We start from the raw sequence: 25,340 nt of genomic DNA on the forward strand, positions 1-25,340 counted from the left end.
GCTAACCCGTGCAGCCAGCGGCGAGCTCTCCCGCCTGCCTGCCGGTGCCCGTTGCGGAGCTGGTGTCTGGCATCCCCTCCTGCTCCAGACAAAACCCTCCGAGCCGCGGGCACTGTGGCCTCTGAGCCACCCCGGCCTCCTGGCAGGGCCGGCTGCGGGGTGGGGAGCCCAGAGCTGGTGTGAGCCTGCAGCCCCTCTGCAAAATGGAAACCGCGGTGTCTCATTTTCCCCTGGAAATCTCTTGTTTCCTGTGCCGTTCCGGACCAGAGACGGGGCAGGACCTGCTCCGTGGTGTGCTGCGTGCCCGCAGCCCTGGCTGGCTCCAGCGCTGGAGGGGTCTGACCTGGGCACATCAGCGTGGCCCAGATGCTGCCTGCCCCTGCCTGCTGTGCCAGGTCCCGCGCGGGAGCCAGGCGAGGCCACGGGAGAGCGCAGATGGCGGCAGAGGTGTGTCTTGGCTCCTCCAGAAGATATTATTAAATGTTTGGCAGCTTTTCCTGAAAGGTGTTTCCAGGCCCAGCTGGACGCGCCGTCTGGATGGGAGGCAAATATGTGAGGTCTGAAGGAGTGTCTCTGTAGGAGTGTGTGTCGGGGAGAAATCAGCTTTATCCTGCCTCCCCCGCCTTGCTGCCGGTTCCCTGCCTCCGAGCTTTATCTTGGCACGGCACACGTGAGCATGGCGCCGATCTGCAAGCACAGCCCTCATCCTGCAAGCTCTTTCTTTGCGGGCCAGCCCGGCTCCCCGACCGTCCATCTGGCAGGCTACCGTCCGGCCGTGGGACGGGAAGGGTTACGGGAAGCTGCCTGTGCTGGCCAGACACGCCGGTGTCTGGCCCCTGCGCTTGGGTGAGCGTTTCCCTGCTCCTGCTCGGGGAGCGATGCATCTCTCCCAGCCTGCTCCATCAAAGGCGGCTCCTGCTCCGCTTCTCCCGGCGCCGGCAGCTCTGTCCCCTGCCCGCAGCCTCCCGCCGGCCGCAGGGGCTGAGCATCGGCCCCGCTCTGCGTGCACAGAGCCAGGCTGCCGTGCCTGTGCTGGCTGCACGGCAGCCCAGAGGTTTAATCTGCTTGCATGAGGAGCGGTGGTGACCTTTTCATTTTAGTGACCACATACAACTGTCTGCAGCGCAGAGGCAAGCTCCGGGGAGGTGAATCCCGGGGAAGGGCAGCTTCGGCTGCACATTTGTAGGCTGCCACCAGCCAGCCCCTAAGGCTCTTTCCTCCCCAAATGGGCAGAGGCAGCTTCTGACAGCCGTCAGCGCAAGGCCAGATCCTCGCAGAGAGGGTGGAGGAGGTCAGGGTATCCCCCTGCACGTCTGCGTCCCCCACTCATGAAAACGGGGCGTCTTTCTGGCCGATCAGATCTGAAAGTCAGCAAAGCCGCTGCGCTGGGGCGGGCCGGGCAGCTGGGTGCTGTTTCCTTCCCTGTTGGAGCCATCAAGTCAGCGGTTGGGTTTCAGCCTCTGCAGAAGCTGCTTCTGCTTCTGGGTGGCTTGGGGGAGAGCAGCAGTCCTGCGCAGAGCGGGACCAGCTGGGACCCGGGACTGGGACCAGCAACCCCCGGAGCCGAGGCTGCCGAGGGCTGGGGGGCACATCTGGGCTGTGGCTGTGTGCCGTGTTAGCTCCCTCCTGGAGAGCTGGAAACCCCGGTCTTGAAGCTGTATAGAGCTATATTTCCAAAAAACCAACAAAACAACAACAACAAAAAAAAAAAGGCAAAAAAAACCGGGACTTTTCAGCTCCTGGGTGTGATGGGAAGGGATGCTGATGTCAGTGTCTGGCAAACAGAAATGAGGATGCTTGTGTTTTGCCAGCCTCCGCCCTCCACGCTCTGGTTTCGTTCTGGTCTTCCTGGGTGTATTCCTCCACCCCGAGGTGGCTGAACGTCCCCTGACGTGGAAACGCTCTTGTATGGGTGTAGCTCATAAAAATCCTCGGGGCTCTCGCGCAGGCAGCTTGCCATGGGTCAGCAGCTCTGTGGTACGTGACTTGGGTGCACTGGTAGCCCACAGGAAATTCAAAGTAAATCTGAGTTACCCCAGCCCCTGCTGAAAGAGAGGCAAGATCAGCAGATGCATAGGAAGCTGTTTGTGTGTTTCAGCTCTTGGCAATACCCCGGTTTGCTATTACTGGGTACACTGGGGGGGTCTCCCGAGCAAGGCAGAGGCCCTGGTAGAAAGCTGCTGCATCTCATGAAGCACATGGGTCTAAATCTGTTTTTTCTTGCTTGTACACAGATTCGCTACAAGGAGGAGTTTGAGAAGAACAAGGGAAAAGGCTTCAGCGTGGTGGCTGACACCCCGGAGCTGCAGAGAATCAAAAAGACTCAAGATCAGATCAGCAACGTGAGTAGCTTCTAATCTCCGCGTGTGATATTGCCATGACCTTCCTCCCGCCGGAGGAGGCTGGGGGGGCCCTGCCCGAGCGGACCCGTGCTCCGACGGCTGCTAGCAAGCGCGTGAGGCTGCAGCGTCTTGAAGCCTGGCAGCATTCGTTCTCCAGCCCATTTGCCCGGGTGTCTTGTGACCCTCTTGCACCTCTCCTGGCTCCTCCGTGCTGGCAGAGGCCGCAGCCGGATCCAGAGGGGTATCCGAGTCCTCCGCTTCTCCGAAAGTGCTCAAGTCCACATCGATTGTGTGAAGCGAGGAGGGGAGCAGCAGAGAGTGGCATTCGGTGGGGGCAGATGTGGACCGGGGGCAGCCCCATCCGTCCCTGGCTGTCACTGTAACCCACAGCATGGGTGGCACGGCGGGGGCCGGGCTCGCTGGGGCTGGGCTCGCCGCAGCCGGCCCTGCGCTGCTCCCCCGAGGCCCTCCAGTCCCTCTTGTGCTCTCTCTGGCTTGTGTTTGTGTGCAGAAACCCCGGCCAAAGGCACACCTCTTCCTCCTGTCCCTTTGCAGCTGTGACCGTCCCCTGCCAGGCTCCGCTGGCCTTGACCCGTCCTCTGACTCCCGCAAAGCCCTGTCCAGCCATCCGGCTGTCAGGGCCGTTTGCAGCTGCTGCTGCTGCTGTTGGGTTGTGCCGAGGCTGCGCGCAGTCCCCAGGGTCCCGCCACCTGCTGTCACCAGCCCCGAGGGTAGGACAGGCAGCGTCGTCCGCTTTCCTACCTACAGCCCACATCTTGCGGTGGCCGCTGCGCCGGAGCAGCCTCGCAGGGAGCTCCTCGGGGTCCCTTGGCCACGCACAGCTTCCCTCCTGCCTCAGTGCTGAGACGGAGGGGTTCCCGGGGGCTGTGCACAGCGGCATCTCTCTCCTCCCTTGGCCCTCTGGAAGGGGAGCTCTGTCCTGCGTCTGCAAGAGACCCAGCTCTTCCATTTCCAAAATGCTATTAAAGCCATGCCCAAGTTCAGCGGCAGCTGGCCTGGCAGCTTGTGCTTCACCCAGCAGCCTCCCTCCGTGTCCAGGTGCTGGCGGTGCGGGACGTGGCAGATGTGGATGTCTGGCTGTTGCCATGGTGAAGGAGGATGCACACTTGCACGTATAGCTGCAGCGCTGGCTGCGGCGACGCGGGGCGTCTGTCCCCTGCCCAAACTCGACCCTGTCAGCAGAACGCAGGGAGTTAATTAACCTTTAGCCGCTAGCGAAAGTCGGGAGTGTTCCTTATCGAATGCCCAGGAGCTGTTGCGAAACCCTGGCAGGGCTGGGAAGGCTGCTTTCTCCCTGACCAGTAAACCTGCCCCTGGAGCGCAGCTTTGCATGAGAAAACTCTTGGGTGTCTGCTCAACAGGCGGCTTCTCTGAGCTTCTCTGAGCTTCTCGGAGCTTCTCTGAGCTTCTCGGAGCTTCTCCCGGCTCCGAGCTCCGCAGTGCCCTGAGCTGAGCCCTGGGCAGTGCCTGGCCGGAGAAAAACCCGATGCTCTGGGGTGCGGCAGGGGTGTGAGCCAGAGCCCCTACAGCCGAGGTGATGCGAGACACGGTGAAAGCCTGTCCCGGAGCTTTTCCATCCTTAAGCATCCCTACCTCGGGGACAGCTCGGGAGATGCTCTTTGCTTCCCCAGGGCGTCCAAGGGAAGAGGGCCTGGGCTTGCAGGGAGAGGGAGGACGGTGCCTGCGCCCACGGTGGGAGCTTGCACACACACAGGAGCTCACACACGTACCCAAACACGAGACTGCCCAGCAGGGCGGGAGGAGGGTGTTTATTCCTCCTTCTTCTGATGCCATTGTCCGGTTCCCTGGCAAGCACTGGTGTCTCCCCGAGGAGCTGCGGGATGTTACCTGCACACCAAACCCCAGGACAGCGAGGGCTGGGGATGGCTTCCCACTTGGGAAAGGGACCTGGCTGGAAGATTTGCGCTGGGGGCAGCTTCTCAGTGGGGTCTGGGCTGGCAGGAGATGAGCGCAGCTTGCCGGCCACAGAGCAGGGCTGGGGTCTTTGTTACAGAAAGCACTGCTCTTTTTTTGAGAGAATCTGTGGAGGTTTGGGGGGGTTAAATAACACAGCAGAGAGATGAGACCAGTGTCCCTCTGCTCCTTTCACCCTCCCTCAGCCACGGGAGCAGTTTCCAGCAGCTTCCCCGTGGGCATCTGGCTGCCAGCCTGGGCTTGCAGTGACCCATTTAATAAAGACGCGGAAAAGGACCCGCTCCCTGCAGAAAGCCTGGCTCCGCAGGCAGCGTTTCGCTCCCGGGGGTGCAGCTGGGCAGGCACACGGGCAGCAAAGGGGGCTGCCCAGGACGGCAGTGCTCACTGGGGTGCGAAGACCCCCGCAGCACAGAGGTGCCCCCAGCCAGCCATGGTGGAGGGTGCCGAGACGGGTCCTGCACTGTGGGGAAACCCTCCTGGCAACGGAGCTGTGCAAAGCCTGAGCCTCCGAGCACCGGGCAGCGCTGTCCTGAGGCTGCCCTGCTCAGGCTCCCTGCCGGGGCTGGGGGAGCAGGGTGCTCCCCCCGGGGTGCTCTCCTTCCCGCAGGGTGGCTCTGCTCCAGGCTCTGCCTCCCGCCTGCGCAGGGAGCCTGCTGTAGTGCCCTTCAGTAAATAACTGTTTAACCAGCAGACAAATGGGCTCCAGGTGCTTTCCGATGGCGATGCATTCATCAACACAAGTGGCTATTAATTTTTACACCCGTGCCCAGGCGGCTGGGTTAACCCTTCCCTCCTGCCCGCTGTGCGGGGCACCTCTCTGCGCTGGCTGCGGGGGAAGGCTCGGTCCGATGCAGCTGGTGTGTTTGGTGGTATCTGCTTTGAGTCTCCTTCAACGAAAACTCCTGAAGCTCTCTCACGCTTCAGTTAAAGAGAAATCTGGGGGTAGATGTTGGAGCGGTACCTCCGCGGCGCCTGCTGTACCCGGCTGCGGGCTGGGGAGTCGCACACCGAACTCGGCGTGTGCATGAGGGGACTTCTGAAAGGTGCTTTTGCTCCATGCTCCTGCCGCCTGCGGGCTTGGGAGCCTGGTCTTGAATCTCACCCACGCCTGAAAAAATTGCACGTCCCACCTATAGGACACTTAAACCTCCTCCTTTCTGTGCCACAAACGGCTCTGAGCAAATGTCCCTGTGGAGATGGGTGGGGAAGAAGCCCCCTGGGACTGCCGGGGAGGCTGCGAGATGGCTAATGCCGAGTCCCTGGTGGCAAAAAGAAATGAGCTGGGACGAGGTGAAGGACGTTGCTGGTGCTGAAGGGCTGCAGGAGCTGCTGCCGTTGCTGGGGTCCGGGATCAGCCTCGTGGCTGGCGCTGCAGAGCGGTCCTGGCTGCGCTCTGACCTCTCCTTCCTCTCCTGTCGCTGTAGATAAAATACCACGAAGAGTTCGAGAGGAGCAGGATGGGCCCGAGTCCCAGCGAGGGCGCTGAGCTGGAGCGCAGGAACTCCCAGGAGAGCACTAATTACCGGAGACCCGCAGAGCAGCAGCATCAGCCGTCTCATCACGTCCAACCCAGCAACCCAGGTAAGGCGGGGGGCTGCAGGCATTGCAGCCTGCCCCGGTGCATGGCCCTGCGCCTGCTGGGGCAGCAGCTGGCTCCTTTGCGAGGGGCTTTGCGTGTCCCCCACGTCCCAGCTCTCGCTAACGGACCCGTCCTTCCCCCCAAGTCTACCAGCAGCAGCAGCCGTCGTCTCAGTCCTACGGCTACAAGGAGCCCGCGGCACCAGCCTCTACGCAGCGCAACGCTCCTTCTGGAGGGGGGGTGAGTACAGCCCAACACCAGCCCCCCAGTTTCCACCCCTGGGGTTAGGGTTTGCTCCGTTGCTCCCCGCTCCTGCAGACCAGGCAGGGGAAGAGCAGTTTTGAAGGGGCTGGTGGGTGTAACGCTGGGTGCCTGGTTTCTGCTTCCCACAGCCATTGCTGGCACCAGCATCCCTGCGCAGTGCCCGGTGAGAGCCTCCTGGATCCGGCACGGCTCTTCCGTAGGGCTCGGCACAGCTCCTTGCCCCGGGACCCCCCCGTGGATGGCAGCTCTGCCTGTCTGGGGCAGGGCACGGGGAGCGTCCGTGCCCACTGACCCCTCTCTCCCCACAGAAGCGTTTCCGTGCCGTCTACGATTACAACGCGGCTGATGAAGACGAGGTCTCCTTCCAGGATGGCGACACCATCATCAACGTGCAGCAGATCGACGACGGATGGATGTACGGCACGGTGGAGCGCACGGGTGACACGGGCATGCTCCCCGCCAACTACGTGGAGGCCATCTGAGCCGCGGGAGGGGACGGGGCGCGTGGCTGCCAGCCGAGCCCCCAGCCCGCGCCGGCCCCCGTGTGTGTGTGCGCGTCTCTCTCTCTGCCCCAGCATCCCTTATCCCGTGTGCTCTGCCGTCGTCCGCCGGAGCCGCGTCCTGACATCTCGGTTACTCTGTGTTTCTGCAGCCGCCTCTGGTTTCTCTTGCCAATTTAGCTTTGTTCTAGCTCTGTCGGGACCGAGGGACTGTCTGCAAGGGGTGCTGGGGGCTCGAGAGACCAAACCGCCGCAGCTTTCCTTCTCCTTCGGTCTCCCTCCTCTCTAGCCCTCCTGGGCGCTCCAGCATTTCCTGGCTGGGGGAAGCAGCCGGAGTCGCCGGGACCCCGGCAAAGGGAGGAGGAGACCACCCGTTAGGACCAAATTCCCCCCGCTCCAGTGGGGACGGGCAGAGGGGCAGCGATGTCTGCGGGGAGGAGGGAAGGGATGCTCGTCCCGAGGGCTGCCCTGGGCTGACGGGAGGGATGGGCTGGTAGCCTCCACCTTGCACCGCCCTGGCTCCTCCCGTTGCTTCTCCCGGCTCCTCTGTGCTGTGTTTCCATTCAATCTTGGCTCCCGTCAGTCCTCAAAACAGAAAAACGTTCGCAGTTCCAATCTTAAACAAAATCTTTCTTTCTCCTTGGGATTCAGAGCGGCTGCTCTGGACAGCCCTGGAAGCGGCTCTTGCTTCTGCCTCGGGCTCTGGCTGCCCTGCTCTGCCTCCCCAATGCCTCCGGGGCTGAGCCGGGGCTGTGCGGGCGCAGGTGAAGGAGCAGCCGCAGCCTTGCTTCGCCTGGAGGCTGCTGCTCCCGCTCGAGGGCCGGAGAGGGGCCGGGCTCCCCGCTCCTCCGCGCTGGCGGGGAGCGCTGCGACACCGAGACCTCACGTCCCCCCTGCAGCCCCGGCTTTCTCTCCTGGGGCCAGGCTCTGGGGGTGCCCTGGGCCCCCCGTGCCGGGGCAGCCTCTTCCTCTCTCAGCAGTGGTCACTCCCCAAACTCACCCAGAATCTTCCTGCTTTTCTCTTGCTGCTGCCGGGCTTTTGGGACCCTCCCGAGCCCTCCACTCACTGGGTAGATGGTCTGGGGAGCCAGCAGGATCAGCCCCTGTCCCTGTGCCTCTTCTGAGCCATGTGTGAAAGCTCCTTCCCCTCTGCCACCACACTGGGGACTGTCCTGGGTGACTGTCCCCTCCGGCAGCTCGGTCTTGAGTGGCAGAGACCAGGGTTTGGCACCCCGAGCCACCCTGCACCTCTCATTGGTCCCCAGCGGTGGTGGCTTTTGGGGGCACTGCTGGCTTGGGATCGCGTCGTGGACCAAAATCTCAAAGCACATCCCTGGCCCCTTCTCTTCTGGGCTCCGAAGGTCCTGGAGCTGGACAGGGGTGGGTATAACTGGAAGCCTGTGTGGGGAGGGCGGGAGTGGGATGCTCTTCTCCCGGCTCAGAGAAGCCGGACATTGGGGAGCGGCGATGCCTTTGTGCTGCCTCCGGTGCTCCCACTGCCCCGTGCCTGCTCGCTGCCCCGGCGCAGCCCGGATCGCCGAAACCGGGCAGCCGGAGGAGACCGTCCCCTTGCCAGCCTGCTCGGGGCTTTGGCTGCGCTGCACCGCAGGGCCAGGATGCTTCCAAGGGGAAGCTGCCACCTTTGCTATTCCCAAATGAAAGAGGGAATCTAGGGACCAAAGTGGCTGAGGCATCCCTTGGCTCTCTCGGGGGACGGGTCTTTGGGGACGGTCTCGTGGAGGGGGAGAGGATCCCACCGCCTCGCGCTTGCAGCCCCCTTTCTCAAAGCCCGTGGGGTTGCAGGGCTGGTTCTGGATGGTGCCGGGGCTGGGGTGACCGGAGAGGGGACGCTTTTGCTCCTGGCTCGTTCCCCAGCCGGCTGCAGCGGGAGGGGGGAGAGCGACGGGGACTCCTGGCGCCGTCGTCACCTCGGGGTGAAAATGGGACCCCAGAAGCAGCCGGGATGGGCTTTACGGGATGGGAATCCCGGTTGGTGCTAAAACAAGCGAGCACAAGAGCAGGGGAGAGGGGGCGGCTGGGCAGCGGGGGAGCCCGTGTCTCCCTGCTAATCCTCTTCTTAATCACGTTCTTGTCTGGGAATGGGGGGAGTATCAATGTGAATAAACCGTTTTTTAATGGACCAAACAACACGGGCGATTACGTTTTGGTATACCAACCTTTTTTTAATGCTACCTTGAAACCATTGTCCTGATTCTCCCCTCCCACGCCCTGCCCCTTCTCCCCTGCCATGGGAAACGAATCTCTTACTGCTTGATTTCTGCCTTTTCTCTCGACTTATGCACTTTTTTGCCTTTTTTCATAGCTGAAAAGCACCTAAACCTGTATTTAAAATAAATAAATAAATAAAATAGTAAAAAAAAAAAGAAATTTAAAAGCTGAATTGCTTCTCATCACGTGTAAAATAGACCTCGTCCATCCCAGCTTCCCCGGTTGCGTCTCAGTGCTGAGCTTAGAACGTGTTTTTCTTCCGGATCCGTCGCTTGATTGGGGTTTGTCCTTGTGTACTCCTTCCCGTCGGGTTGAGCACCCACCAATAAAAACGTTATTTGGCCTTTTTAACCGAACCATCGAATGGAACAAACCAACCGATTCTCTCTCTTCCTGGTTTACTCGAATTAAAAATAAAAGTATAATTTTTACCTGCCGATGGTGCTGGCTTTGATTGCGGGTGCTTTCCTGGCCGTTTTCCGGCTCCCTTGGGACACGGTGGGGATGACGGAGGCGCAGGCGATGCCTCCTCGCTTGCTGACCCACTTCGGGGTCTTGCTCTCGGAGGCCGAACGCCAGTTACACCGTGGGTCTGGGATCTGCTGGGATCAGGGGTGCTGGTGGCTGCTCCGGAGACCAGACCCAGGGCAATGGTCGGCTTTGCTGCGGGCAGCATAGCCAGGGCACCAGGTCCCGGCTTCGTCCGCCCTCTCCGGGAGCGCGGCACCGCGACGGCCGGGCCCTCCCGCCCCCAGCCAGCCCAGCGCTCAGAGAGCAGCTGGCGACGGCTTAGCTTGGCTGCTGCAGCCTCTCAAGGTGGGATTTTCAGCGACTACGGTGTTTAGCAGCGGGAAAAGAAAATCTTGAAGGTGTGTGGAGAAGGATGTTATTTGCATCACCAGAAAAATTAAAATAAAAAGGCTCCATGGCTGTTGCTGCTCACTTTTGCTTTATTTGCTTTAAACCGTACTGAAGTGGGTGGTGTGGCACCGAAAGCGAAGGATGCTGCAGAACCCCAGGAGTGCCGGACTCTGAAAGGTGAGAGTGCAGAGCGGCCCTGACGGATCGACACGGCTTTGCAATGGCCAAAGCTCATTTTTGCTTCTTTCCCCATAGGGCGGGCCCTTTCCCAGCTGCAAACGGGGGGTCGCATCACCGTAAGCCCCCCCATAAACTGAGCAGCAGTTCGGGTGGGAAGAAGCAGGGGCAAAGCGACCCTGCCGCAGGCGGACGGCGCCTGCCGGGAGCCCCGCTCGCAGGGCTGGGCTGAGCGAGCGCTCCTCTGCCCGAGCGAGGCTGAAGCCCCATCTGACCGCCTGGGTTTATCCCTTTATTTTCCGCCTGCCTGCTGGAAAGCGGCTCCGTCAGCTCCGGCATCATCTCTCCATCCTGAGCAGAGCGAGCCGTGCTCCGGCTGGGAGGGGGGGACGCAGCGGCTGAGCCGCGGGGGCTGGCGAGCGAAGCGGCGGCTCTCTGCCGAGCATCCCCTTTCCACGCCGCGGGGAGCCCGGCAGCCCCTGCCCCGCCGGCTCCTCGCTCACCATGCTGGATATTTTCATCCTGATGTTTTTTGCCATCATCGGCCTGGTGATCCTCTCCTACATCATTTACATGCTCTAGAGCGATGCTGGGGAAGATGCGGCTCAGCATCAGCCTTGCGATCCAAGCATCGTCCAGGTGAGCCGGCTGCTCCTCGTCCCACCAGGTTTTAATTTCTGGGAAGAAACGTGTCCGGGGAGGGGGGAGAGGGGATGGGTTTGGTGTTAACGCTGTTGTCTTTGGCTGCTGCTCCCCCTGCCCGGCCGAGGCGGCCGGGCTGACGGCACCAGCGCAGCCGTTTCCTGCTCAGGGCTGGAAGGCGGCACCGGGGTTTATTTTATAAACCAGGCCGCCTCGCCCGCTGAAACGTGCACCGGCTATTGTGCGGCTGCCGGCTTCTCCCCGCTGGGTTCGTCGGCCCCTTCCCCTTTGGAAAAGCTGCTCTCGGCCTTTTATAGTGCCGCAGCACGAACTTGCGGCTTTTGTTCCCAAGAGGGAGGGAAATAAAACAGCTTAGGGGAGAAGCAAGAAGGGATCCCGGTTGCAGCATTTTAAAGGAGGCAAAAGGGGGGTTCCCCCCATGCGGGGCGAAGGGGGGCTGCTGCCGCTGCCTGTGCTGGCGCACGCTGCCATTCCCGCTCCTCCCGCAGCTCTCGGGCCCAGGTCAGACAAGCATCTCCCTTCTCTTCCACAGCCGCCGCCTGGTCCGTCTGCCTCGGAGCCTTCTGGAAAAGCGTTAACCCTCTGCGAGCAAACGGCTGCCCAAGGCGGAACACGGAGCCGCGCGGGGCCGGCGGCGGCGCTGCGGAGGGGCTGAGCGGGCACGGCCCAGCGGGGCGAAGGAGGGAAATGGGGTGGCGGGGGAGAGGGCGGCGAGGTGACGTCCCGCCGCCGAGACGTGGGTTGTTCCCGGTGACGCACGCGACGTCCCGGGGGGCTGCAAAGGGTCCTGCCCCCACCGTGTGGCTTGGCCCCTTGGGATGAGCGCTTCCGAGGTCGGTCGTTTGGGTTTAATTTTAGAAAAGCACTTATATTTTTAATGAAAAATGTTCGAGGAAATGAAATAAAGAGGAATGACACAGGAGAGTGAACGCGTCTGCTGGGGTTGACTCTGCCGAACCGCGTCCCTGCGCATCGACCGCAGGGCTGGGGCACACACGGCTCCGGCAGCAAACCCCGCTTCTGCGGAGAGACGCGGGGCGCCCTGCGAGCCCCGAGAAGGACGAGGTCTCGGCAAACGATGCCGAGGCACCTCTGCGTCCCCTGGCGTGAGGGGCAGTGCTGCTCCGGGCACCGCGGGGTCCGGACCAGGCTCTCCCCAGCTCTCGGGTGCCCGAGCCGCCGAGCCGTGCCTCACCCTCCCTCGGGTCCCCTCGCCAGTGTCCGGGGAAGCTCCGGGAGGGCTCACTTCATCTCAGTATAGAAAAAGGAACATTTTTAATATGATGGAAATTTCTGTGGGATGGAAAGAACATTTCAGAGCTTAATTTCCCCCAGCTTGGAGAGGTCTGGGAAGGTATTTGGGGCATCAGGAGAATTTTTCCTGTCCTTTTATGAAGCCCCGCATCCATCCCTGCCCTTACCCTGTCACATGCAACGCTGTTTGCAGACTGAGCGTTTCACCCATCCTCCTAGAAGACAAAATTTTCATATGCCCGGTCTCTCCCAGGAATATTTTTTTTTTTAAGCGATAAACACCTGAAATATCTGTAACGGGAAAAACTGCTCGTGTCTCCTCAGTTAACCACGGCACCATCACACGAGGGGGTGGGAGAACGGGATCCCGGCAGAGCAGGGGCTGCGCAGGCACCGCCGGGGTACGCTGGAACTGGTTGATAAGACTTTCAGAAGAGGGTGTTTACAGAAAGAAGAGGGATTTCGGAGCCTGGGAATGCTGGATGCGGTCAGCGTTGCCAGCTGAATACTTGACACTGCAATTTCCTGTTAGTGAAACTCCTGAGAGAAACACGAAATTGGTGACTTTGCTCCCCAGCGTGTTCCCAGCGCACCCGCCGCAGCCCGAGCTGCCGGGGCGGTCCCTCATCCCTGAGCCCTGGAGATGCGGAAAAGCTTCTCCTCGCTCCACCACCAAATATAGTCGAAAATCAGAAACTTGAAATATTCTGGGAGGAATTTCTTCAAGCATAAGTCATGTTCTCAATAACCTCCGCTGCGTGAGCCTGTATCTGATGTCAACATCTGCACTGATTAAGGGAGAGTGAGTAACGAGGAATGCGTGGAATGGAAACTCAGCTGAGTGTGAAACCAGGAACAATAATTTTCTCTCGCTCCGACCGCTCCTCTCCCCTCGGAGGGCCTTACCAACCCCTCAGCTATGCAGAACAATCCCTTCCTCCATGCCCCAAATCAGCCAGCTCCGCGCTGGAAGGTGAAGCCACCCAGCCCAGCAGCTGAGGACCGCAAAGGGATCGAAACCACAGGCAGGGGAGGTGTTTGCAGACAGACAAACGGCCGCAGCGGACAGGGACAGCTCTCTAGCAGATGGGCTGTGGTGCTGCACAGCTCAGATCACAGTCAGGGTGCAGCCCTGCTCTGAAAAGGGCTACGCTGGCACAGGGGGAATTTTGCTTCTCGTCCTGGGAGGGTTTTATCGACTCCCCACGGCGGCAGTGAAAATGTGGCAGCAGCAGAAAAGGCACCATTTTCTCAAGTGTCGCCGTCCCAGCTCCTCTGGCGCACGGCGCTGCCCGGGGGCTCCCCACCCGGCCGCCATCAGCCCCGCGGTGTTTCATTGCGAGAGCCGATCAGACGGCGATATCGGAAAACGAGGCTGCGAGGCTGGTGTCACCTTCCAGTTCAGACAAAACGGGTTGGGGAAGTACCGCTGCGGTGGGTTGGAGCTTGGAGCCTTTGGGGAGGAAAGTCCTCCTCCGGTGGGAATGCCGGCGTACGTACGAACGCCGCAAAAACGAACGCCAAACACTTGCTGAGTTTTGTGTATGTAAGAAAAAGAGCGGTTACTAATAATTAATAATGCCATCAATATTTCACAATTGGCAGCCGCATAAAACTTGCATTCCTGGAGGATCTGCTGCCAGACCGAGCTGCTGCCGGCAGAGCTGACATTTCATCTTCGTCGTCTGCTGCCAGTGAATCAAAGAACTCACTTTTCCTGTATCGCCGCGCTCGCACAATGGCAGCCCTTGTGACGGGCTGTAATTTATCGCCGCTGTGTCCTGGGTCCCGGGAGACGAGACAGGCGCTGGCAGCGAACCTGCGCCAGCCCTGCGCCGCTTTGTGTCGCAGCAGCGTTGCGCACCAGAAATACGACGGCCCGAGAAGATGCGGTGGTTCAAGACCCCGCTCCGTTATCCTGGACTCCATCTGTTGAGATTATTTCTTGGTAGCGACTCCTGCGCGTAACGGGAGGGAGCGGCTAACGATCTGGGCTGTCGCATTCCGCCTCAGCGGCTTCTTGGCTGCATCTCCCTGTCACCGTACGCACCGCGAGTCTGTTTTCTCCTCGTATTTTGAGTTCATTAGCGATCGGTTTGGAGGCGTTCAGTTCACTGACTGCATTTCAGACAGTCTTGCATTTTGCCTCCTTCAGAAATAACCCCTAGTTGCAGCACAATTGTAGCATTGCAGCGTGCTCTTAACTATAACCTTCAAACAGCGAGAAAAAAGGGAGGTTAGAAGCAATCACTTAGCAGACGCTCCTTTCGGGGAAGGTTTCACCTCTGCCATCTACCGGCACGCTGCAAAGATCCTCAGCAAATTTATATCCCGTATCCACTCCTTAACGTAGTCAAATCCCATCTGTAATCATGTATTCAACAAATGGCGCAAGAATTTTTGACATGCAAACTTCCAAGCAAATCCTTACAGAGCTGTTGTTGGCTCCTGACTGATGAAGTCAAGTGGGGGCAGCTGAGATAAATTGGTACCGTCGGGCTGCTTCCCCCAGTTGAAGGCTGGCTTCCAAAGCTGAAGGTGGGTCCCCGCAGCTCAGATCCAGTCCTGAAGGACCACTAAAACATTTGGGAAGTGAGTCAGGTGGAGAAGGCGGCTAGTTAATAACATGAAGAAAACAGCCGTGTTGTAAACAACGCACAGTAAAGTAAGTGTTTTTTATTATGCGTTACATGTTTTTGTTTTGAAGGCAATATAGCAGAAAATCAAAAGCTTTTATAAGGCGAACATTTACATACTTTAATGAAACAGTGATCTTAGCCCGCGCGCACTGAACGCGTGTCCTCAACTCGGCTAAGTCCTACAAAGGCAAACACACTTTAACAGCTCAGCTCTTACAGGAGGCAGGGAGAGGGATCTGAAGGTTCTTCTGCTTGATGGTTAAAAGCACCTGTAGCTTGAGGGAGAAAAATTGCTTTGCTGGATCACAGCAGTTAAGTTGCTTTCAGGAGTCCCCTCTTGCCACTGAAGCTGCAGGTACAATCTATGGAGCGCTTCCGTCGCGGAATGTAAGAGTTAGCGAGAGAGACCCTGGCGAACCGGAAAAATGCAGCTAAAAACGCAGCTGTGCTTCTCTAATTCTGTCTGTCTTTTTCTCCTCCGATTCCCAAGAGAAAACAAAATTAAAAGATCAAAATGTTTTTGGTTCTAAACTAAGATAACATTCTGCAGTTTGTGTATGCACATCAAATACGAAAGCCGTGTCATTTTTGTTGGGTATGGAAACGTACGCAGCGGGAAAGGAAGGCCGTTTGTGTTCCCAAAGGAGAGGCCCCCAGCCTGCCTCCTCAGCCTGTCTCACCGCAGCCTCGGAGGAGCAGCACGCGCAGAACGCGGCTGCGAGCGCTCAGAGGTCCCCAGTTCGTTCCATGAGCTCATTCAGCTGGGCTGAGATGTGTGTCACTAGCTTCTCCCGCAGCTACTCCAGCTCTTACATTCCAGAAATTTAAGAAACCATTGGACGCTGCTTTGCAAATATTTAAAAACAAAACAAAACAAAATCCCGCAGGAGTAGAGCACGAGTCTGTAAAATTCAGAGCATCAAACGGTATTGCCGTTGCTTCTCATGGTCAGGTACAGGATTTCTTTATGGAAGTTCGCTTGTGCATTTACAAGGTGAAACAAATTCAAAAAGCTGCTGTCCTCTTCATCACGATCCCCTACCAGGGCAAAGAAAAACATTTTTAAATGATTCGTGAAACTAAATGCCTTCTTTGAAGATAAATCTTGCTCCTTCAGTGTTTTCAGCAGAGGCTGAATCAGCAGCCTCTGCTTAGATTTATGAGGCATCGGCTACTGCACCTGATGGCAGGGCAGCTGTGAAATAACACAGGAGACCCTCTCCAAAATTCCTTCACCAGCTTGTCCAAAGATGGACAAGAACAATTGCGCGTTAAGACAAAAATCTGGCCTAACTGAGCTTGCCATCGTAATCAGTCTGGAGGTTTTATCAAGGCTGACAAGCTGTGGACAGGGAGCAACTGCAGCTCGTTGAGTTGAACAGGCTGGCTGGCAGCTGCTCGGAGCCTGTGTTTAGGCGCAGCCCAAAAGGACCTCAGGCCTAACGCTCCGGCGGGAGGGATTTCAAAAGGCTGTTGGTTTCACCATCCACGGCACTGGGAATGTCTTAAACAAGAGAGATCGGCTAAACTAAACGTCTCTCCCAATTATGACACTTGATTCGTTATTTTGTGTTATCAAAAAATATCGGGCGCTCCAGGATTGTCCTGCCTGGGGAGGGCGGGCGGAAGGACAGGCTGTGACGCCGCGCTAACCGCGTGGCCGAGCTCGCCCCGGCTCGCAGACCCGCGGGCTTACCCGACAGCACTGCCTGTAGCATGTCCATGATCATGTGAGCAAAGGCGTTCTCCACGCACTGCAGGAAGCTGGTTCTCTCCCCTGGAGTGCTGAAAATTTTGCAGACCTTCTGCATCATTTTTACTGCCCAGTCCATGCAGTACAGGTCCTTCTCACAGACCTGGCATACACAGGAAATAGCAGAAATACGCCTTTTATGATGAGTACGACGCTACAAAAGGCAAGATTAAATCTTAGAATGAACTATTGATTCGAACGGATCGGTTGCAGCCGTGGGCTGGCAAATTAGGGTTTGTTATGAGGACATAGGGGTTGTTCTTATCGTTGGCATGCTAATGGAGGAACTTAATGTTTTGTTAGTGGTACTTCTCCTCGAGGACAGGCTTGCTGCCTTGCAGAGATGTGCTGGACAGGGACCAGAGGGTGGAAGAGCACCGAGTCTCTTGCTGGGCTTACTCCTGGTTTGTAGGAGTAGATGGGGAAACAGCTTTCACGTCTCAGAAAGCAAATCTGGGGGCAGAGAGACAACTGCGCTGTTCGGTAGTACTCACCAAGGCCAGGAAGACCATCAGCCTGGCTAACTCGACGGCTCTTCCGTTCACAGCTTTACTGGCCATGAAAGTGAAGCAAATGTTGTTTCCACTCAGAATAAGAAGCCGAGCGTTGTTCTCCATGAGCCACTCCCGGGGAACAACTTTGTAATAAAACAGAGAGAATTTTAGTGATCTTTCACCAAAAAGAAAGGAGTGCCTCAAAAAAATATTCTGAAAGATGTGAATTTATGAATTGTTGGCTTTGATAGCTAACCAGAATTTGTGAGGGGATACCCTCTGGAATACAATTGCAGCAATGAAGTCATATAAGCAATTCCCACCGGCAATACAGTTAGAGCTCTTCACAACAGCTTCCGAGATACAATCTCACCCCAAACTAACTTTCAGTGTAGCCATTAACATCGTTCAGTAGAATTTTGGCTTGAACAAACGTTATGTTTTCAGCTTAAACACAGCTTGGACAACGTTTCCTTAATAATGGCTAGACAAGAGTCGAATTTTAAAGGTCTGCGTGGATTCTTAAAATATTTCACAATGGGGAACGACAGCCTGAATTTGTAAGCAGCGCTGGGTTTCTCTCATCCCCAGCTGCCGCCTGGCTTCCGAGTGTAATGGCTTTTCCAGCTACACCGCAGCTACTGTAAGGAATATTACAGTCGGCTTCCCAAGGCACCTGTGTGTCTGAAACACACCGACTGCCAGATTTGGAGGACATGAGCATATAATCCTATGGATTAATGATAAAGGCAAAAACACACCTGACAGCTCATCCACAAGACTGATAACATCATCTGCTGTCCATTCTCTAGCTTCTGTATCATACAGCAGTTTAATTGCATCTGCTAGACCTTTCAGACTGGTCTCATCTGTTGGTCCTTCTATCATTTTCTGCCAAACCACATGTCCTGAGCAATATATTAATCACAACTGCTGTTAAGTGACAAAGTAAATTTTTTTTTAAACAAGGAAGGTGCTAAACTGGGCCTTACAGCAGTCAGAGGAGGGGAATTCAGGTAACACAACTCAGTCTTTGCGACAGTGAGATTTTTTTTCCATCTGTCATTTTAGTAGGGACAGTGGTGTCATAGCATCGCAGAAGAGCAGGTTGGAAGGGACCTCAAGGATCACCTGGTCCGACCTTTCCCGGCGAAAGCACGGTCTCACCTGGTAGCTGCGGCACAAATCAAAGGGCGATTTAAAGAAACCCAGGTCTGATAATTAAGTGAGAAAGCATGCTTTTCTGCAGGGAAACAGATGCTTCTTTGAGGTGCCTTCAAGCTAACTCTACCCTAAGCAGGGGAGAATAGAGGAACAGAGGTGCAACTTCTTCACTTGCATTGTAACTTTTTATATATATATATATGGATTTTTTTTATATATATATAAATATATATATATGGATTTTTTTATATATATATAGGGATTTTATATATATATATAGGCATGCATCTATACATACACACATATGTATCATTTATGTATTTTATATACGTTAGTGAGGTCTGGCTAAGCAGAACGATTTTTCCCTAGGCAATGCGATTACAAAAATGTAATCGTATAAATTTGCATAAAGCTTAGTTTTCAGAAATGCTGCATCCTGCAAGGAAATCTCCTTCTCGGGGAACAACCTTTGAAAATGAACCCCCCAGACTACTCGCCGTCAAGAGAGGACACTGGCCCAAAGATGATATACAGCAGGCGAGCTTGGTTGACCATGGGCCACGGCTTTAAAATACGAGTCAACCAAAATGCAGAATCACTTCGATGAATCCAGTGGTTCAACAAGACGCTACGACAGTATAACCTTATCCGCAGCTCTAGCTTTCGGGCGCTTCCTGGGGTAAAAGAATGTAGATATTATAAATCCATTAAGCCTTGCACAATACAGATGATAAATTTTTTTTTTTTTTTTTAATAGGAAGAGAAAGAAGGATTTTCTTAAAGCTGCCCAAGAACATCGAGGGGGATTTAATTAAATCCTCAGCTGTTATTTCCCAAGCCTGGCTCTTTTGGATACATTGCACTAATTCAGGCCATAGAATCTATCGATGCACCCTCTGGTCCCTTTCTGCAGCAACTCATGCATGTCTTCGAGGGCTCGCAGCTATGTTTTTGGTTTCTGGATTTTGGCATCGGTAAGTGGAAATAGGAGGAAGTGTACATATGGCTGCGTATGCAGTGTTGCACAGAAATACCCAGCTGGGTAACATGGGAATTTCTTGAGAGGTATGTGCCACATCAGTGTTGTGTTTCAGAAATATTAAGCCTTTTTACTGCATCACGTTATTTCTGCGTTAGTTCCTTTCCCGTCGATTTCACTGGCATTGGTGTAGGGCAGGAAAGCTTGGAGTCCCTGTTATTGTTTGCATATAAACATACCTTCTGCATTGGCTTGATAACGGAATGATTCAGAAAAACCTAAATGCCTCTCAAGACAACTCTCTTCACTACCAGCTATGTGTCAAAGACAAAAGCACTTGTCTTTGCTTTCGGTGAACTAAAAATAGCTGTATTCATCTATATGAAGGCCAAGCATTTGCTTTACAATGCCCACTTTCTGCTTAATACTGGAGCTAACAGAGTGTACGTGAGAGTCGGGAAAGGATTGGTGCTACAAGGCTTAGCTGAGCTAAAACATTCTCAATTCTAGACGTATTTTGTTTGCAGTAATCAAGATCCATTTTCTGACTTCTCCATGAGAGCGCCTTTTGATTTTATAGGACTTTTGTCTGCTTTGATGATTACCCGGTTTGCTGCTGACAACTGTCTGTACTTTACGGGGTAAATTGCTCAGCTCACAGAGGAAGTTAAAAACCCGGTGACACTCGAGTTCATCCCAGCCTGCTGTTAGGATCTGAAGATTACAAAAGAAAGGGGATAAAAATGAATAGATTGAGGCATAGATTTAGATCGCAACGCCATTTCTCATATCAGATAAATACAGTCTGTCCTGCAATTTGTCAGAAGAACAGAGAGGGAAGGTGTCACGCCTGGAGCGTGGTGCCTGCACAGCACCTCCCTGATGAGCGCAGGGAAACCGTTATCTGCCACAGAGGTGCTGTACATTATAGCAGAGGTTGTGCTTAAGCTTCGCGCACCCCAGAATCAAAAGCTGCTAATGGTGTTCCGCACTCAGGGCCAAGATCTTATTTTTGAACCTTATGTAGAAAAGTACACAAAGGTATTTGCTACGAAGACAAATGTCCCAGCACAAATAATTATCTGTAGCTCTTAACCATGGAAAGATAATAACTTTTTATTTTTGTATTATCAAATGCTTTAATGCTGCATACGTATACAGCACCTGTACGCACAAGTTTCTAAGACTTAAATGCATTTAAAATGTGCTCAAAACGCCTGTTCTTCTAAGAGAGAATTTGTCTCTGTATTTTTGAAACAAAGTTACTCTCCCGTAAAGCCTCCATTACGGCAATGCTAACACTTCACAATCAAACATCTCAAGTAGCGTTAAAAAGGTCAGACCCTTAGCGTTGGACTGCATATTTGCAATCACAGTAGTCATTACGGTAAATAAGATGTGGATTGCTGAACTAATTCATTTGACACTGATTTTATTTATTTATTTATTAATTTTAAGCTACCACAAATGATAAAAATATTCTGGCGTATGATGCGTATAGCGGTTTACTTTCAAACTAAATCATCTCTGCTCTTGATTTGTGAATTTGAAGCTGCGTAATAAAATGCTCCCCTCCTCCCATGTCTTCTTAGACAATAAATCGCTAATCAAAATCCAGACTGGTTGGTAGTGAAATCCAGACCAAGGAATTCTCAAGAGTCAAATCAGCAACTTTAACAACCAGAGAGGAAATTCAGAGAACTGTGTGAATAACTACCTTCCCCCTACCCCCCAAGGCTCAAAACCATCTTATACTTCTAAATATCTTGCAAAAACACAGATTAATTTAGAAAACTACCTTGATTTTCTTTTATATTTGTGATACTTGCCTTCTCTCCACAAAGATACTGTACCTGTAAAAATACCCCATAGCACTGTAATCCTAAACAATGCAAAGGACTTGGACAACCATTAAGTTTAAAACAGGAAACCTGCAAGTGCAAAACACAAGTCGTTTATCTTAACTGACCATAAGCTAATTCCTGTGATTGAAAATTCACTGTACTACTTGTGTACATCAATACTGATTAGGGAGATTCAGAAGGATTCCCCTCCCTTATTGTATAAGGAAACAAGTTACAGTGCCTATGTTAGGGCTTAGCGTTACGTTCAAAACTGTGGTCAAACGGGGGTGCAAAAGCAAGCTAAGAAGAGCCACCCTGTTTTCAGGAGAATGAAATTTCTACGAAGAGCTGTGCTCTTCCACTGCAAAATTTCTAGTGGTCCACAAACTGCAGAGAAGTTGAAAACCACTCATCTTGGAATAGGAAATCTCAGTAGAACAGCCTTGTGTTCAATATGCTGGCTTAGGCTTTTCTATTATTATTAAGAAGAGACTGATTTCAAATCAATAAATTCATTACACAGTAGTGATAAACTCCAGCAAAGGGACCGTAAAAGGCATAATTCAACTAACAATCGCTTTGCAGAAACGGTATGGTAAGCGCGAGGGACGATTTGAAACACTAGTGAAAGGAATGTGAACTTACTTCTGAGAGAATCTTGTGTATGTACTTTAGCCTGTCTTTCGTAGGCAGCAGAAGGGTGCATCTTTTAAGCAACAGTCCTGTGAACAAAACAAATACGTACACGATTATGCGTATACCTAGATGGCACGCACGCTACTGAATTAGCTTAAGCATTCGCGTCGCAGGCACGCACGCGGTAGCGAGACAAAGCTGCTGCCGCAAGGCGAGGTGAGCGGCACGCCGCCGTGAGCTGTGCCCTGGAGAAGGGGGTACGCTTTTGTAGCGGGGACGTCTTTTACTAAAGACGTTGCCAGGGAGTACGTCGGCTTCCTATGCCATAACTTGTTTATTGTGTTGTTTTAAAGTCCCCGTTAGTCACAGATGGAGCCCTATTAAAGTTACTGTATTGGTTTATGAATTACAGCTGTTAAAAATATTGGAAATAAATGTTACTTGTTGCACCTCTTTTAACAGCCCCCTGGGGAACACTGGTTTTCCCCTTACGTCATGGAAAGCCAAGCTTCCAACATTTTTTCAAGATAGCCACATGTTCTAAAAAGAAAATATTCTAAACTGTGTTAATGTAAAACATAGCTAAGAGGTAAAATTATTTTCCTACACAGGACTGAAATGGTATGTGTTTAGGATGTCAAAGTCTGGAGTTCATTATAGCGTGGAACAGCTGTCTGTTAAGCAGCATTTTTTTCTACACGACTGATAGAAAATGGGTTAACAGCTTGCTCTTCAAAAACTTCTACCAGAATAATATATATATATATATGGTTTGTTAATTAATCAAGAAATCCACGGTAAAGCATGTACTTTTTGGGGGGGAGGGCGGGAAAGGAAACTTTTTTTTTTTTTTGTGAATTGTCAGTCTCCCAAAAAATACATAACTTCTCCAATGTCAAAAAGTACTTCATGCATTTGCTGTGGTTCTAAATTGACTCTTTCCTTATTTAGAAGTGTGTTAGCATTCCTACATGACAGACATAATTTATTCATCAGCCTAGGACATGGTCCAAAGCTCAGTCAAGTAAATTTTCTACTGACTAGACTAGACTTCGGAGAGAACTCCCTGAAGAATAGCTGAAACTGTTCAGGCGGTGTAGCTGCAAATGAGAATACAGCCGTCGGGGTGGGGAAAAAATTACGCTGAGTAAAAAGGCTTGAGCAAAAGGCACCGGTTTTGTACAGGCAAATCCCCCTGTGCGGAAGGACAGTGCCACGCTCCTTTAGAACGCAAACCCATCCTAAACAATGACTGAAATTCTGACCCCGTTACAAGCGCTGGAAGATTTTACCATGGACTTGAGCGGAGCCAAACCCCTCTGAGTTTAAGTGAGATTTATGTAATGCGTAGACCCTGTTCAGGCTCTCTGAATGGGAATGAATTTTTCCCATTGAGTCCCGTCTTTCTTGCTGTAAAGTAAATAGTGATTTTGCAACTGACTTCTTAACAGAAATGTTCTCTTGAGCCTTCCACTGGTGACACAGGTATTGCCAAAGATCTTTATAATTTGAAAATGTCGTGGTTTTACTACTAGGCCTACTATAGCGATGGGTTCACCCCTACACTGAAATAACAAGTGGCCATTTTGTATGTGGTTACTACAAAGCCCAAACTCATTTTGATTTTTTTTTTATTTATTTTTTTTTAAATTCTAGGGTTTCAGGCTTCATTTTAAAAACAGAACACTAAGATTACTTTAAGATACCTCAAAACCTACACGGATTGTTTATAATAGGAGGTCTTTGGTCTAAATGACTTTAACAGCGTTCCTTTACCTTGTGTATGCCTTTATTTAATGTCTTACGTTCAAACCGTACTTATAATTCTGCAGCTAACCATGGCAACATTTTATTTCCCTGTCAAATAAACAATTTTTTAATCAGCTAGGTAACAGTATATTGGTATGGATGAAATTAGGATTTAATTTAATTTGCTTCTCTGATAGAAGAGCACTGATAGTGGGTGGGTGAAGAAAATTATCAGTGTTTAAGACGCGTAAGAAGGAATGCTTCATTTCTGAGTGAGAGGCTGAATGACTTAGAATCAATGTGTTTTAAAGGTTAGCAGAAAAGTTAAAAAGCAAACAATTTTGAATTTAAGGATGTGCAGCACTCCTCGTTACCACCGAGCCCACGTTATTTTGCTCTAGATTTCTATTACGCTGTGCCAAAAGAGGTCTGAGTATCTGAAAGAAAGAACAAGTGAATCTTTTCACCCAGAGGGGGTTTGGGTAGCGCACAGTACACCACGACAGCAAAAGTGCAGATATTTTCACATTGCCCTTAAGCTAAGAGTGAGAGGAAAATGTGTTCTTCGTGCCCGTTTCAGTCTTTGAACTCTGATACAAAGCTGCCAAGGAGAATGCTAGTCGCTGACAACTGTGATAACATTTCTGTGATGAGCATACTTCTTTTCTACGGAGTGGAATGTGGTCTGCAATACATCTCAAGTAGGCTATCAAGCAGGCTTTCTGATGGCAACTGGTGTTGGTCACTTCAGAATTAGGCTGAGTTTAAGTACTGCGGCTACATTTCCCAGACTGAGGAATGCGAGCTACTCCAAAGTGATCCATGAAGGCGGTCTGAAGAGCCAAATTCCTCCAGCTAGCGTGGGGCCTGGGAGTCTTGGTTTCTGCTGCAGTTTCCAGTGGTGGTGTCCAAACAAACTAAATTTGGAAACACCTACTACTGAGAACTGATCCTCTGCCCAAGCCCTGCTTGCCATTTAACATGAAAAAATAAACACAGAGGAGGCAGAACATATATTATTTTTTCCATAACTGAGAGGTTTTGGAATCATTTCAGGTAATTCCTCCCAGCTCCCCCCCGCCAGTTAATGGTATTTGAGTGGGCTATTTGGCATGGGGAGGAACTTCACTTTCAGAGGGAGCTGTGCAAATGATTTGGGCCGCGTCCTCAGCGTTTTACCGATCAATGCATATAACAGAAGAAACCTTTTAACTGCATTTGGTTCTCTTCTAATTGTTACCGTTTGCATTAAAGGATCACCTAGAGATTTGTAGTGCTCTAAAATATAGGATCCTTCTCGCTTGCCAGGTAGCTCAAGGTTATGAAAGTCTTGCAGTAAGAGCCTTCGGTTTCCTGATGGGGTTGAGATGTAATTAATAAGGCGGTTGCTGATGGTTTTCGACACCATGCTCAGCGTGCTGATATCCTTCACTGAAAAAGCAAAAGCCAGTATACTTGTAAATCTTTACTGCAAGAAAAATGCGGATCGCTAGTCAATGACTTTATCTCACTTCAAAAACAGGCCAAGAAATAAGATTTACAAATAAAACAGAATTTAATTGCTGTTTATCTCCTTTGCCAACAAACTGTAATAATTAGAAATGGATAGATCTAAGGAATACTTTTCACATGTAATAGGCAAAACCCACTTCAAATAGTTTGTAATTATCATTTCAATTTTGGTCATTTGGTTCTTCATACATAAAAGCTGAAAATTCAGAGAGTAAGTCACATAAAATGACTTCAACTAGCTAAAAACTAATACATTTTAAATAATAATGGCTTTTTCTAAATGGAAAACTTTTGTGGTAATTTTCAGATATTGGAAGTAATATCTTCCTTACCAGGTTCTCACCTGAAAGGTAATTCAATACCATTTGAAAGATCTCTAATGGAAGTGTTTTAAAATACCCAAGTGTTGACAGAGATTGGGAATCTGTGTCCAAGATGTTGCGGCGCTGCCTGGGGCGCCGGTTACTGCGTCTGTATTTCTGGTTAGGAATCAAGGTGTAGCTGGTCCCTGCAGTGGATGTCATTGTTCTCTTAGTCCCATAAATTTAACCTGGAGAGAAAATACACAAGTCCTGTTTTCAGAAGAGGAAAATACTATACCCGAAACTAGGCTGAGAGGAAATCACTCCATTGTAGACACAGCGACGGAGTGTGAAAATGTTGTCATACGCGTAGGATAAATTTTTGTTTGAATTTAGGGCAATGGCATGCAATTTACTAAATAATTTTCTAATTCCATGTCTCG

The 25,340-nt window shown here is 52.4% G+C and overlaps 2 protein-coding genes across 2 annotated transcripts in view; one reads left to right on the top strand and one right to left on the bottom strand.

The window, feature by feature from the left end:
• Positions 1–9,297, top strand: part of LASP1 (LIM and SH3 protein 1) — a 34,528-nt gene extending 25,231 nt beyond the window's left edge. Inside the window, exons 4-7 of the mRNA XM_082331825.1 lie at positions 2,235–2,342; positions 5,723–5,879; positions 6,023–6,117; positions 6,450–9,297. Of these exons, the coding sequence (XP_082187951.1) occupies positions 2,235–2,342; positions 5,723–5,879; positions 6,023–6,117; positions 6,450–6,623 (534 nt within the window). The 3' untranslated portion in view covers positions 6,624–9,297. The remainder of the gene's footprint in view (positions 1–2,234; positions 2,343–5,722; positions 5,880–6,022; positions 6,118–6,449) is intronic.
• A 6,086-nt stretch (positions 9,298–15,383) lies between these two features.
• FBXO47 (F-box protein 47) lies at positions 15,384–25,134 on the bottom strand (the record flags this gene model as incomplete). The annotated part of the gene is made up of 10 exons (XM_082332191.1): positions 24,939–25,134; positions 24,344–24,514; positions 21,344–21,420; positions 20,708–20,785; positions 19,460–19,568; positions 18,373–18,549; positions 17,473–17,619; positions 16,712–16,854; positions 16,161–16,320; positions 15,384–15,502 (listed from the first exon to the last, which is right to left on the bottom strand). Exons 1-10 carry the CDS (start codon positions 25,117–25,119, stop codon positions 15,384–15,386), a joined length of 1,362 nt encoding a protein of 453 aa, XP_082188317.1. The 5' UTR covers positions 25,120–25,134.
• Between the last annotated feature and the right edge of the window lie 206 nt (positions 25,135–25,340).

This window comes from Platalea leucorodia, assembly GCF_965183815.1.
Source record: "Platalea leucorodia genome assembly, chromosome: 22".
NCBI classification, from domain to species: domain Eukaryota; kingdom Metazoa; phylum Chordata; class Aves; order Pelecaniformes; family Threskiornithidae; genus Platalea; species Platalea leucorodia.